At 44.5% G+C, this 13,376-nt stretch overlaps 1 protein-coding gene across 1 annotated transcript in view; it reads right to left on the reverse strand.

The window, feature by feature from the left end:
* The window catches only part of lrig1 (leucine-rich repeats and immunoglobulin-like domains 1), a 113,690-nt gene continuing 100,314 nt past the window's right edge, over window positions 1-13,376 (reverse strand). The window contains exons 15-18 of the mRNA XM_080727395.1: window positions 9,723-10,184; window positions 8,057-8,188; window positions 6,273-6,542; window positions 1-415 (exon numbers count right to left, since the gene is read on the reverse strand). Coding sequence (XP_080583521.1) covers window positions 141-415; window positions 6,273-6,542; window positions 8,057-8,188; window positions 9,723-10,184 — 1,139 coding nt within the window. The 3' untranslated portion in view covers window positions 1-140. The remainder of the gene's footprint in view (window positions 416-6,272; window positions 6,543-8,056; window positions 8,189-9,722; window positions 10,185-13,376) is intronic.

A 13,376-nucleotide genomic window follows, 5' to 3' on the forward strand; every position in this document is an offset into this window, starting at 1 on the left:
CAAAGTTTTCCCAGTGCAAAACAAAAATCAAACCAAAAAGTTCCGCTCAGCAATCGTGAGTCCATATATATATTTTTTTAGGGGGGGGGGCTTTGTGACTCAAGGGATTGATGGCTGTAGGGGAGGTCGGGGTGTGCCTGCTAGTCGCTGGCTCTCCTAAGGGGGGCGCTCTCGCTCTGGGACGCTCTGAGCGCGTGCCCGTTGGACAGCAGAGTCTGCGTGAGCTCGGCCTCACAGTCCGTGTGGTGGGGGGGGAGGGGGCCGTTGGGGGGGCCCAGGTGGTAGGGGTGGTGGTGGTGGTGCGGCGGCCCCCCGGCGGCGAGCTTCACCGGCTTGTGGAAGGACTCCTCTGGTTGTTGGTGGGGAGGAGGGGGGCACAGCGTCGTCGTCTGTCCCGCCGTGTTCGCCGACGAGCCTGTTGGGAGGAAAGACACGTTCAGATTCAAGATGCGAGACAACAATGTGGTTTGTTTCAGGAATATCGTTGCAGTCGGGGCACAAACCTCTTATCTCCGTCCCACAACAGCGTCCCACAAAAGTATCAAAAATAGCAGATGTGCGAGCTCTGCTATTTCCTATATATTTTTGAGCGGTGGTCACAACGCTCCTATACGTGGCCGTGTGTGTGGGTTAGGGTGGATCTTAAATTACCTTTTTTTGATTTTCTTGAGTCTCACCCCCCAATTATGTTCCAATGTACAAAAAAATGCTTTGGTTAAAATTTGGTTGAATTTCAAGCATATTTAGAGGTAGCTCAATCAAGTCAAAGATTGTACACTTTATTGGTCAAAATCGAATTTTTTTAATGTGTTATACATTACACATTATTCTTATACTAAGCACAGAAATTATATTTTTTAAGCTTACAAATCTAAACACAAATCTGATTACATGTTTGTCATATGTCAAACCAGAATTAATGTATTGTAGGAAATAGCAAAGCAAAGAATTACATTTTCATTTAACGTGCACAATGACATGTCTTTATTGCACACTCTTCAATCATACTCACAACACACAACAAGCACACAGCCCCACTTCCTTGATTACCCCAAAAAACCCAGAAAGTCACTGCAGTATAGTAATTCAGTAGTTACTGATCAATTAAAGTTTGTTTATGGCTATCGGGATACTTGTGCCGATGGTTCTGCACAATTTGCAGCAAGTATTGGAGTTGGGACTCATCTTTAGTAATGAGACCACAATATTCTTGTATTAGGGCAACCCCACGCTCTGCATGATCATTGACAACATTCATCGCCTTCACTACAGCCAGAGCTTCTTGGTAGTCCACCCTGGGCTCCCACTCATCGGGCTCAACGTCAAGGAAGTCACCTGGGAGATCCATCATTTTGAAAAGCACTTCAATGTTCTTCCTTGCAATTGTTCCAAGGTCAACAGTAATTATCTTCATATGCCCCTGTTCATGATCTTCATTTCCATCTTTCATGGCTCTCACCATCAGCCTCTTCGTTTGCGCGCTCACTTGACTGTCAAACAATGCAAGTCCGACGATCTCTGGAGCCAAATACCATAAGTGATTGGAAAACTTTTGAGAAGCAGCTTTAGACACCTCAGCATTTATTGATGAATATTCCAGCAACGATTTTAACAGCTGCCAAGTCATTTAGTGGAGCGCTGACAGCAACAGGTGCCATCATCCATGCCTATGATGCCTTCACATAATTGTAAACTGCAAAAATGCACAAATCCATGCATGCTTTTTCTTCCTGAAGGTCAGTTTGAATTGGCCATGAAACATCCAGATCTTCATACAATAAATAACCTTTGCCATCCAACGGGCATGATGGGTAGCTCCTGGAGCTCTGAACCGGATACCTCGAGCAGCGAGGTATCCGGTTCATCAATAAATGCTGAGGTGTCTAAAGCTGCTTCTCAAAGGTTTTCCAATCACTTATGGTGAACAGGGGCATATGAAGAGAATTACTGTTGACCTTGGAACAATTGCAAGGAAGAACATTGAAGATTTTTTCCAAGGTGCTTTGAGTGGGAGCCCAGGGAGGACTACCAAGAAGCTCTGGCTGTAGTGAAGGCGATGAATGTTGTCAATGATCATGCTGAGCGTGGAGTTGCCCTAATACAAGAATATTGTGGTCTCATTACTAAAGATGAGTCCCAACTCCAATACTTGCTGCAAATTGTGCAGGACTATCGGCACAAGTATCCCGATAGCCGTAAACAAACTTTAATTGATCTGTACTGTAACTACTGAATTACTATACTGCAGTGACTTTCAGGGGTTTTGGGGGTAAACAAGGAAGTGGGGCTGTGTGCTTGTTGTGTGTTGAAGAGTATGATTGAAGAGTGTGCAATAAAGACATGTCATTGTGCACGTTAAATGAAAAATTGCAAATTGTCATTCTTTGCTTTGCTATTTCCTACAATACATTAATTCTGGTTTGACATATGACAAACATGTAATCAGATTTGTGTTTAGATTTGTAAGCTTAAAAAATATAATTTCTGTGCTTAGTATAAGAATAATGTGTAATGTATAACTTAAATGTGCCTGCAGTGCAATTCGATTTTGACCAATAAAATGTACAATCTTTGACTTGATTGAGCTACCTCTAAATATGCTTGAAATTCAACCAAATTTTAACCAAAGCATTTTTTTGTACATTGGAACATAATTGGGGGGTGAGACTCAAGAAAATCAAAAAAAGGTAATTTAAGATCCACCCTAGTGTGGGTATGTCTGTCTGTCTGCGTGTCTGTCTGTCTGTATGTAGCCTACAGTACCTTTTTTGACCACACATGTTAAGGGAGGGGCGCTGTTGTTCAGGCCAGGCCAGGCCAGACCAGACACACACACACACACGCACACGCACACGCACACACACACACACAGATGGATGGATACCAGTGGCGGCCTGAGTGACATGCATTTTATTATTAATATTTTGTTTAATATTGTTTTAATATTTTGTATTATATATATATACAGGTATATATATATATTTGTTTTGCTGTTGCGCAGCCTCCACGACCACCGCTCAGTTCACACGGGTGTGATTTTTTATTTGAATCCTGAAAAGTAACAGTTTTGAACATGGTCTAGATGGACAGGGGGGTCCGCGTGCATAGGCTGGATTTTTTTTTTTTACCACTTGTTTTTTCTTAATCCTTGAAGGGTATATTTTAAGATTCTGCCAGGTACCAAGCTGAAATATGTTCTCATGGGGTTCATTTTGAATGGTTTCTTAAACCTACCCCATTCACTTACTATACAGGAAAAAAAGAGCCCCCCCCCCAAAAAAAATATCTTTAATTAGCATGTGAGGGGTCTAACCAGGGGTTTTTCATGATTCTGAATCCATTGCAAATATTTGTTTTCCACAAAAAAAAACATTCTTTGGGCTAAAAACGGCCCCACAAAACTATGGTTTTGTGATGAAAAGTGATGAGTCATCACTTTTCACAGTTTTTCACATGTCCCCTGTTTCCTACTAGACTAACATGAGGTTACCACCAGACAGAGATGATTACGATCATTAGAACTCTAGAGTGTTATTTTGCAAAAGATCAGAGCGGCTTTGTCTATCAAGACATCTTCAAGAACCGCTGATCTACAAGCTCAAAAACTATCCAAACTGAGACGCGCAATTTAGAAATCTGATTTGAATTTCAAACCGCCTAGCAAAGTGTTGTTGTTGTTTTTTAGTTTTTTGTGCTGTTGAGACTTAATAATAAAAAAAAAATCTGATTCCAATCTGTGTTTTTGGGCTGCCAGTCTAACCTAGCCTAAGAACAGGGGCGTCAATTGGGTATGGCAGGGGTATGCAGCTGCCATACCCTGGGTCCAGGGGGGAAAATAAAAGTTACTTAAAAATATAAATCCATGAATGTCTCTTTGTCTATCTGTGCTGGTTATGTTGTTAAATTACATTAAAATAACTACTACTATTCTCCACACTTTTATTCTCCCCATCTTGACAAAATAGTATATTCCCAGGTTCCGCAGGTCAGCTGCACAGGTGCAATTCATTATTGTTAATTGTGGCACGTTTACTATATTATGCCAAGATTAGCCGCACTTGAACAACCGTTCCAGGCTGCCATATCCAGCCCAAGAAACCGTAGAGATTTTTGGGGAAAAAAATTGAACTTAAAATAAATGTATCATTCCTGTTGCTAAGGTATGGCAACATGACTGGTGTCTTGCGCACGGGCCTTCCCGTGTGTGCAAGACACCAGTCATGTTGCCATACCTTACCTTTTTCTGAACTGACGCCACTGTGTGTTGGGTGGGGGTAAAAAAAATAGGAGATGAAATATTGCCCCGTGGAAGACACAGCGCCTGCATTCATGAAGACATCTCTCTGCATGTGGCTCTGGGCGATGGAGGAGGAGGCTAATGGAATGTGTGCGCGCTCGCGCCGGCGCTGCAATGTTGACATCTGAAGGTGAGAATCAGCATTCTGAGGGAAAACGATTCCCATTTCTGGGATGGTTCCTTTGCCAAAGGAGCTGAATCCCAGAGCAGGCCCCGACGTGCCGTTTCCCCCAAGAGTCTGGCAGCGCGGGGAACTCAATGCACCTTTTTCTTTTTTCTTTTCTTTTTTTTTGGCGGGGGGGGGGTGGCTGAAAGGGGTGGGAGATGTCTTCAGGGGTTTTGGGCTTGCAATGTCAAAAGTACTGGAAGTGTAAGGGAGTGGTTCTCAAACCTTTTCAGGCTGCTACCCCCAAAATAACCATATTTTAACTGGGGACCCCCCCACCCACCCTGACGAGTACTAAGAGTTGAGGCATTACATTTTGTGTAACACTGTTCTATTGTGAAAATAGCCGATTTACATGCTCACAACGCCTCGCGTTGCGAGGCTTTGTGAGCATGTAGATCGGCTATTTTCACAATTTCTGCCTCTAATATTTGACAATTTGGCCAATGTTTATTTTGTCATTTTAGAGGTGTTAAAAAGTCCTTGAATTGTCACTTTAGAAATGTGCAGATACCCTCGATACACTTAAACTTTATGTCGGTTTGTTTACTGTTGAGAGAGAAAACAATGTTGCACATTAAGTTAATCATCTGGGGACCCTACAAAAAAAAGATTTGGGGACCCCCCAGGTTGAGAACCACTGGTGTAAGGAGCCAGTCCATCAGCGACTTCCATCTTTTACAAATCCAGCTCAAACTGATTATATTGTTTTTTATATTGATATTCATATGCATTTGCTATATTGTTGATGATGTTCTGACATGTTATCTTGTTTCTTATAGTGATGTATTATCTGCTTATTGTAAGTCGCTTTGGATTAAAAGCGTCTGCTAAATGCCTAAACTGTAAACTGTAACTGTAAACCCCCTGTGGTTTCATTGGCACAGCACCCGCACCCCGTATCGTTTCTCCCATGGTATCAATTGATAACCAATGGCACCGACATGGTTATTAAGTTTTTTTTTAGAAACCCTGAACGCTGATTCGTATCAATCACGGAAAGCCCTCGTCTCGTCGCTGTGGTCTGCCAGATAATTGGAGGTAAACAGTAATGTAAGTTTGCAATCCCGATAACATGGCAGCGAGCCTGGAAGCGTCTTGGGAAATATTGCGCATTCCAAACCGTTTCGCAACATAGTTTACTATACAGTAATAGTTACTAGCTCCTATACCTCCAATATCTTAGTACCTATTAATCAAAGACTATCAGGTGGGGAAGATAACACAGTGTTTAGAAGTCTAGCGGTTCCAATCCATCGAAGTGCATCCGGCTTTGTCGAGCATCTATACGAACTAGGGTTGTCCCAATCAAGTTTTTTTTGCTCCCGATCCAATCCCGATCCTTTGATTTTGAGTATCTGCCGATACCGATTTTTCCCAATCCGATCTGTCGGCAATGCATTAAGGAAAAAGAAAAGAAAAAAATGCATTCAAGTTGTACCTTATGGTTTTCTTATTTCATTTAAATGACCGTATCCATTCTATCCAACACGAATATAGCTTATTTTTTCACTTTTTCACTACGTCCATCCCGGGGAAATCCCCCCTGTCAGGTGAAAAGAAACAACTTGGACTACTCATGCATTGAAGGAAGCATGAGGTCAGTCCGTTGTCTCCCCAGGCGCGGCAGAGGGAGAGCAGAGCCCAGGATTACATAGGCAATTGGCACTGGGTGAAAACGGGTTGCAAAATCGTGGGATAAAAATTATAAAAAAGAAAAAAAAAAAAAAATGTGTGTGAGGATGAAAAATTGTCATAACGACTAAATTGGAGAAAAAAAGGATAAAAAAGAGAGCACTGTTGCCTCACCATTTCTATCGTGATGGTTCCACTGTGACGTGTCGTGGTTGCTGGGGAAGGCCGACCCAGGGAAGTCCCTGCGGATGCCGTTGGGCGTGCCGTTGCAGAGAGGGGGCGGCGGGGCTCCTCCGGCGTCGCGGTGGCGGGGGAGCGAGTGCTGCTGCTGGTACTCCAGGCCCCCGGCGGGGCCGTAGCCGTGCGCCAGGTAGTCGGGGTCTTTGGAGTAGCTGTTGTTGCCGTTCTCCAGACAGTCCGAGCACACCACCGCACCGTCGAAACCTGGAGGCAGTGGCGTCAGTTCAGCAAAAGCTAGGGTACGGCAAAGATGGGAGTCCTCATGGAAAATAGGCATTACATTTTGTATAACACGGTTCTATTGTGAAAATAGCAGATCTACATGCTCACAACGCCTCGCGCTGCGAGGCGTTGTGAGCATGTAGATCGGCTATTTTCACAATGTCTGAAAAAAAACTAGTTTGTCTGTTTTTTACACAGGTTTCTACGGTTTCTTGGCCTGGATATGGCAGCCTGGAACGGTTGTGCAGCTAAACTTGGCATGTTAGTAAATGTGCCTGACCTGCAGAACCTGGGAATTTACCATTCTGTCAAGATGGGGAGAATAAAAGTGTGGAGAATATAATTATAATACCTTGTTAAAGTGACCATTTTGTTACATTTTGCATTTGTAGTTATTTTACTGTAATTTAACAACATATTAACCATCACAGATACACAAAGAGACATTTGTGGATTTATATTAAAAAGTAACTTTTATGTTCCCCCCTGGACCCAGGGTATGGCAGCTGCATACCCCTGCCATACCCAATTGACGCCCCTGCCTGGAGGGCCGGAAAGAAGGTGTTATTTTTCTTTTAGCTCGTCTGTTCTAATTAGCCCTGATGTTGTGCAGTCTTTTTCGCTGACAGCCGCAAGAGAGGTATCGTTATGCAAATGGTCACTGTCAGGGCGGAATCCTTGTATGTACGAAACGCTTGCTTTTCAGGAAATGGGGGGGGGGGGGGGTTCCAATTTAGTGATTATTTTGGTCACAAGTGCTCTTTAATACTTTTCATTGGGTGAATATTTATATAAAACCACCACCAGGCACACTTGACCACATTCACTTCAAGAGTAGCTGATCTACAAGCTCACAACGCACTGGTTGAGGTTGAAGATGCAGCTGTTGTTGCTGCTTTTACTTAAGCACAACTTTTAGGTATTCTTTTACTTTACTGGAGTAATCTACTCCACATCATCTCAAAGAAAATATTGTATTTTTCACTCCAATATGTAGTAATTATTTGAAAATGTAGTTACTAGTTACTTTGTAGATTTCGATTATTATTACGAAACCACTGCAGACCTATACTGTATAATGTGGCAATTTGAAAATAACAGATCTACATGTAGCTCTGTTATTTTCATTGAGCTTGTAGATTTATACATTTGAAAACATTTGAACATTTGAAACTGGGACCTTCTGCATAACAATCACTTTTACTTTCGGTACTTTAAGTATATTTCGAGTACTCGAGTAAATTTTTAATACATTACTTATCAACAGGTCTATTACTATAATAGGGTATTTAGCCAAAATAAACCATACGAGTACTTCTTCCCTCACGTGTGTGTGTGTGTGTGTGTGTGTGTGTGTGTGTGTGTGTGTGTGTGTGTGTGTGTGTGTGTGTGTGTGTGTGTGTGTGTGTGTGTGTGTGCGTGCGTGCGTGCGTGCGTGCGTGCGTGCGTGCGTGCGTGCGTGCGTGCGTGCGTGCGTGTGTGTGTGGGGTACATACCTGTGTTGTGTATGTGTCCGTTGGGCTGGTTCCCCCCTCCAGCCTCCACACGGATGCACACGTCCTGTCTCTCTGACAGCGTGCCCTGGGAGGACAGGTAGCTGGGGACGTCTGGGGGGACGATGGTCTCATCTGGGACGAGACGCACCGAGACAGAGACACGCGGTTAGGATCCGAACAGTCGTGATTTCACTGAAGAATGTTCGTCGACTAACTTTTTTTTTTCCATTTATTGTGTATCATTATTTTATGCTTTAACTATTGAAAAAGAGCAGATATACAAGCTCACAGCGCGGCACCGAGTGGCGCGCTGCGAGCTTGTAGATCTGCTATTTTTGAAAAATCGTGAAAATTATAATTTTGACCCCATTCTATAAGTGTCTTTTGAATCCTTCAAAGGTTTTTTGAAAAACCTATGTTTCTATGTCAGCAATCTGGCCAGCCATCGTCAAAGAAAAGGTCCTTTTCACTTAAATGGAGCTCAGTCAGTCTGTTCTTGAGAGACTACTATGTCAGTGGTTCTCAAACCTTTTCATGTGAAGGACCCCCAAACTGATATTTATTTGGCCACGGACCCCCATCTCAAAATATTTAGTTCCAGGGACCACCCAGAAGTAAAATTTGAGTTACAGACGTTCGCTTTGAAAATACACATATTCAAAGATTTGCACACATTTTCACGACTTTAAAAAAAATAGCAGATCTACAAGCTTGTATATCTGCTATTGTTCACTGGTTTAAGCATTCAATAATTCTAGGCCTAAATGGGTTAAGTTAGGTAACACGCGGTTAGGACCAGGAACATTAGGACCAGGAACACTGTTGATTTCACTGACCGAAAACTAAAGAGAAACTAAGCTATGATGACTACAACTTTCAGACTGAATATATTGACAAGATCTAAAATGTTAGGCAGGCACTTAGTGGAGGAGAGATCCAGTAGATCTAAAGGGCAAGTCATTTTTATGTGTGGTTGCGCGCTGAAAAGAGAAGATCTACAAGCTCACAATGTGTCGCAGCGCGACAGGTTGTTGTAGATTGACTATTTTTAGAGCACAACCAACTGTAAAGCCATAACCAAAATATTTTTTTTTGTCGACAAAATCAACTGTAGATTTTGTCAACTAAAACTAGACTAAAATGAAAACATTTCAAATGACTGAAATACAACTAAAACATTTTATTCTAAAGACTATGACTAAACCAAATCCAAATGTTGTTTCCAGCTCGCGGATCTGCCTCTTTTGATGCTTTTGCACGAAAAAACAAAAACACACACCCAATATATCATCGCTGTTGGGCAGAAACCTCGTATCTCCAAGTTTCAAGTTCGTAAGTTTTCTCACCAAGTAAAGCCCTGCTTCATCATACAAGGCTGTCGCACAAAAGTAGTGAAAACTGCCGATCTACAAGCACACAACGTCTCACGGTGCGAGACGTTGTGTGCGGTTGTGTGTGCGGTTGTGGGTTGTGCGTTGTGTGCGTTGTGTGCGGTTGTGTGCGGTGCGAGACGTTGTGTTAGTTCATTTTTAAAACGATAAATACAAAACGAACGGTCTTGGACATACACGGTTTCCACCCGACAACGACGATATATAATACGGAGATATTCTGTTCGATTCGGCCGCGACGTCGACCAAACTTGTGTTGCTCTCCTGGAACCTACCTGTGTTGGTGACGCTGCACTCCTCGCTCTTCTTCCTGGTCTGGTAGATGATGCAGACCCACACCAGCGACGTGGCCACGATGCTGGTCACCACGGCGATCACGATGATGCCGATGGTGACCGTGCTGGGACCGCCGCCGCTGCCCACGCCGCCCGGGTTAGGCGCCGAGCACGGCCCCTGGTGCCGCTGGGTGACCGTCAGCTGGCTGTGGGCGCGCTCCGTGCCCAGTGGGTTCCTCATCTCGCAGGTGTAGCGCCCGGCGTCCTCCAGCGCCGCCGAGCCGATGACCAGCAGGCGGTTGCCCGGCGTGAAGTGGTGGCGGTCGGAGGGGCGCAGCGGCCGGTCGTCCAGGAACCAGGTGATGCGGGGAGGCGGGTTGCCCAGGGCCTTGCACTGCAGGGCCACCGTGTCGCCCACGGCCACCGAGCGGTCCTCCAGGGCCGCGGCCAGGTAGGGGGTCTCTGTGAGGGGGAAGAGGAGGCAACAACCAGGAGTCAGTCAGAGCTATGTGTTCAATTATTAGACAGCAAGACAGACAGACAGACAGTTTGATTATGTGTTTCTTAAGTCAGTGTCTCTCAAACTTTCACATTTCAAGATCTCCCCTTAACTCTGACAGTGTACAAATGGAAACCAAAGGAACCTGTTAGCGTTCATTTAGTCTCGCGTAGCCAGACAACTATTCCACAATCTCTGAACGCTATATAGAGTCTGGAACTACAGCTCCTGAATGGCGAGTATTGGAAGCTGGCATTTCCGTTCAAGAAAATATATTTTAAAATGTCCTCTCTGATAAACAGCAAGCTAAATATGCTTAATTTTATTTATATAATGATAAATGTGCGCGATGTGAGACAGAAACGGAAGTGACGAGGAGGCTTCACTTCCGCTTTAACCGGTTACTCATCATTCTTCTTACGTTACCCCAGACTGTATGACGGGAGCATTTGCAAATCGCGGAGTCAACAGTCAGGCCACGCAAGACTAGGGTTCATTTGGTTCCATTTGTACACTGCCAGAGCTACAATGTAGACCCCCCCTAAAGGAAGTCCCTGGAATCCACTTTGAGTACCACTGTCAGTTAAGTTAGGTAAGAACCCTATCTTTCAGTTTTGTACACGTAAGCATAGGGGTTTTTTTTTTAGTGTGATTTTATGTACCGGGGCCCACCCGAGGTAATTTACCCATGTTTTAAACCAATAAATCACTGTATTTTGGACTTTTATAAACTGGTGTTGCTGTGGTTGTGTTTTGGGACTGGGAAGGAGGGAGTCCACTTTCTTGTTGCGGCTTAGGCTCCCCTAGGCCGGGTCATAACATTCATAATATTTTACTCATCTCATATGTTTTTGCTTTTGTCTTGTTTTAGTCGACTAATAATAAGATTTTACTCGACTAAATCTACAGTTGATTTTGTTGACAAAAATATATTTTGGTGGCGTAATATTTTACACTTGGTTGCATGCTGAAAATAGCCGATCTACAAGATCACTAGGAGTCGCTAGTGCAGCCATAGAAATCGCCTTCCCCAAATGGCCTCCAATCCATGTGTGTGTGTGTGTGTGTGTGTGTGTGTGTGTGTGTGTGTGTGTGTGTGTGTGTGTGTGTGTGTGTGTGTGTGTGTGTGTGTGTGTGTGTGTGTGTTTCCCGTAGCACACAGCAAAGTCTTATTATTTCTACATTTAGCAGCATGGCTTACGCTGATCACATTGCTCTCGTTTTCACACAACAAGAAAAGAAAACTTGGCCGCGAATTTGAATTTGACTCGTGTCGTCGTGGTGGTGACGTCTAAATTGCATTTAGCAGCTTCGACAGAAAACTGTTTTCACAAGTAATCAGGACAAGAATCCTCTTCAGAAACAAACAATGTTTTCAGTGTTTTCACCACCCCGGCCAACTGTGGACACTCAATGGAGCACATTGAAGTCTCTGGCGCTCTCTGTGTGCGTGCGTGCGTGCGTGCGTGCGTGCGTGCGTGCGCGCTGACAGAGGCATAGGCCTCTGCTAGACAGAGCGTTTCCCTTCCCAGTGGGACATGCACCAGATTAAGAGATCTCACTTAACCCGCTTCACTCTATTCCTCCTACCCCTCGTCCTTCCTTCGCCCTCCTCTCTTCCTTTTCCTCCCCCTTCTCTCCCCCATCGCTGCCTCTGCTTTGCCCCTCAGTGTTCTGCTGTTCCAGACAGGGGCCTCTCGGCTACCCCCCCCATCCACCTCTACAAACCCAAACATCAGCCAATTGGCCTTGGGACACCGGGCGACCCCGTCCCTGTTTTACATTGTAGAGGGGATTAGTGCTTTTCCCTTTTCTTTTTTTACAAACTACCACAGCTACTGCATTTACCGTACACCAGTGGTTCCCAAAGAGTAGGGCGGGAACATTGCTCCTTCAAACAGAACTCCGTATAGCGCAGCAGACTTTACGTTAGCATCCACGCTAACGGGCAGGGTAACTTTCTATTACCTCTATGCTACAGCCTTTATAAAACGGTGCTTTTGTCCACACTTCTATCCGATTGCATTGTAAATGTAAAGCCACGGGGACAAGCGACACTATGCATATACATGTATGCATGCTGCTCACTGGGGAGTGAGCATGAGTCAACACCATAACGTTATGAAAGACTGGCTGGCTATCACTGTCTGTGCGCTGCATGGGGCGCTGTTAGTGCTGGTGTTACACTATTATCGGTCTGGGTGAAACTTGTCCGGTGAAAAAGGTTCCGCAGTAAAAATCGTTTAATTACATTTTGATAATCGGTTTTGAACTCATAAACGACTCGTTTACATCCCTATTAAATAATATTTAATAGGGATGTAAACGATGAAACAATTATGTTCCGATGGCGACGACATCAAACTCTCAAAAGAGAAAATCAATGGCTAAATGAACAGAGGATTTGTCCTTTGATTGGCCTGCATGCCGTGTGAGCGACCAGCAACCACCAAAAAAGCAATAATTCTTTCTTCAGGGCGGTGTGTGACGATACCAGCAACGTGAAATAACCAATAAACCAGAAGGCACTGATGCTTGCAGTTGATGCAGCCATGACCGTCCCTCCCACACAGAGAGAGGGTGGGGGTGGGGGGGGGGGGGGGGTGGAGGGGGTTAGAATGCCTAACAAACACCCTTCTGTGAGGGGTCCCCCTCACCCCCAGCCGTGACCTTTAACCCCTGACCCCCACAGCAAGGCCACAGCTGCTGAGAAACAGAAACGCACAGAAGCGTTTCATTCTGAAGCCTCCAGGCCCTCTGACCAGTTCACCCTAACCCCAACCCCAGAGCAACCACAGACATTTAACTGGGCCTTCCATGTTTTTGGAAATGTAGGGGGAAATTACAGACACTGTGTTAAAACTCCCCAATCACAACACACGGGGTCAGGCACCCAGCACTGCCCTCCTCTGCGTTGAAGCTCGGAAACAAAAACAATTGGCTAGTTCTCTCCGAAATGACTCTCAGCAACGTTCAGAAACCCATTTGATCAAGTATCGGCTATTGAGGGGTCTTCAATGTTTCGCAGGCCAAGGACACCTCAGCTGAGAGAGAGAGATGTATGAAATGATGTTGTAGATGAAACTTTTCCATAGATTTCATAGACTTGTTTGACAGCACTATTATCAGTGTTGTGTAAACTATTATTATTATTG

Source organism: Nannobrachium achirus (assembly GCF_963921795.1).
Source record: "Nannobrachium achirus genome assembly, chromosome: 6".
NCBI lineage: Eukaryota > Metazoa > Chordata > Actinopteri > Myctophiformes > Myctophidae > Nannobrachium > Nannobrachium achirus.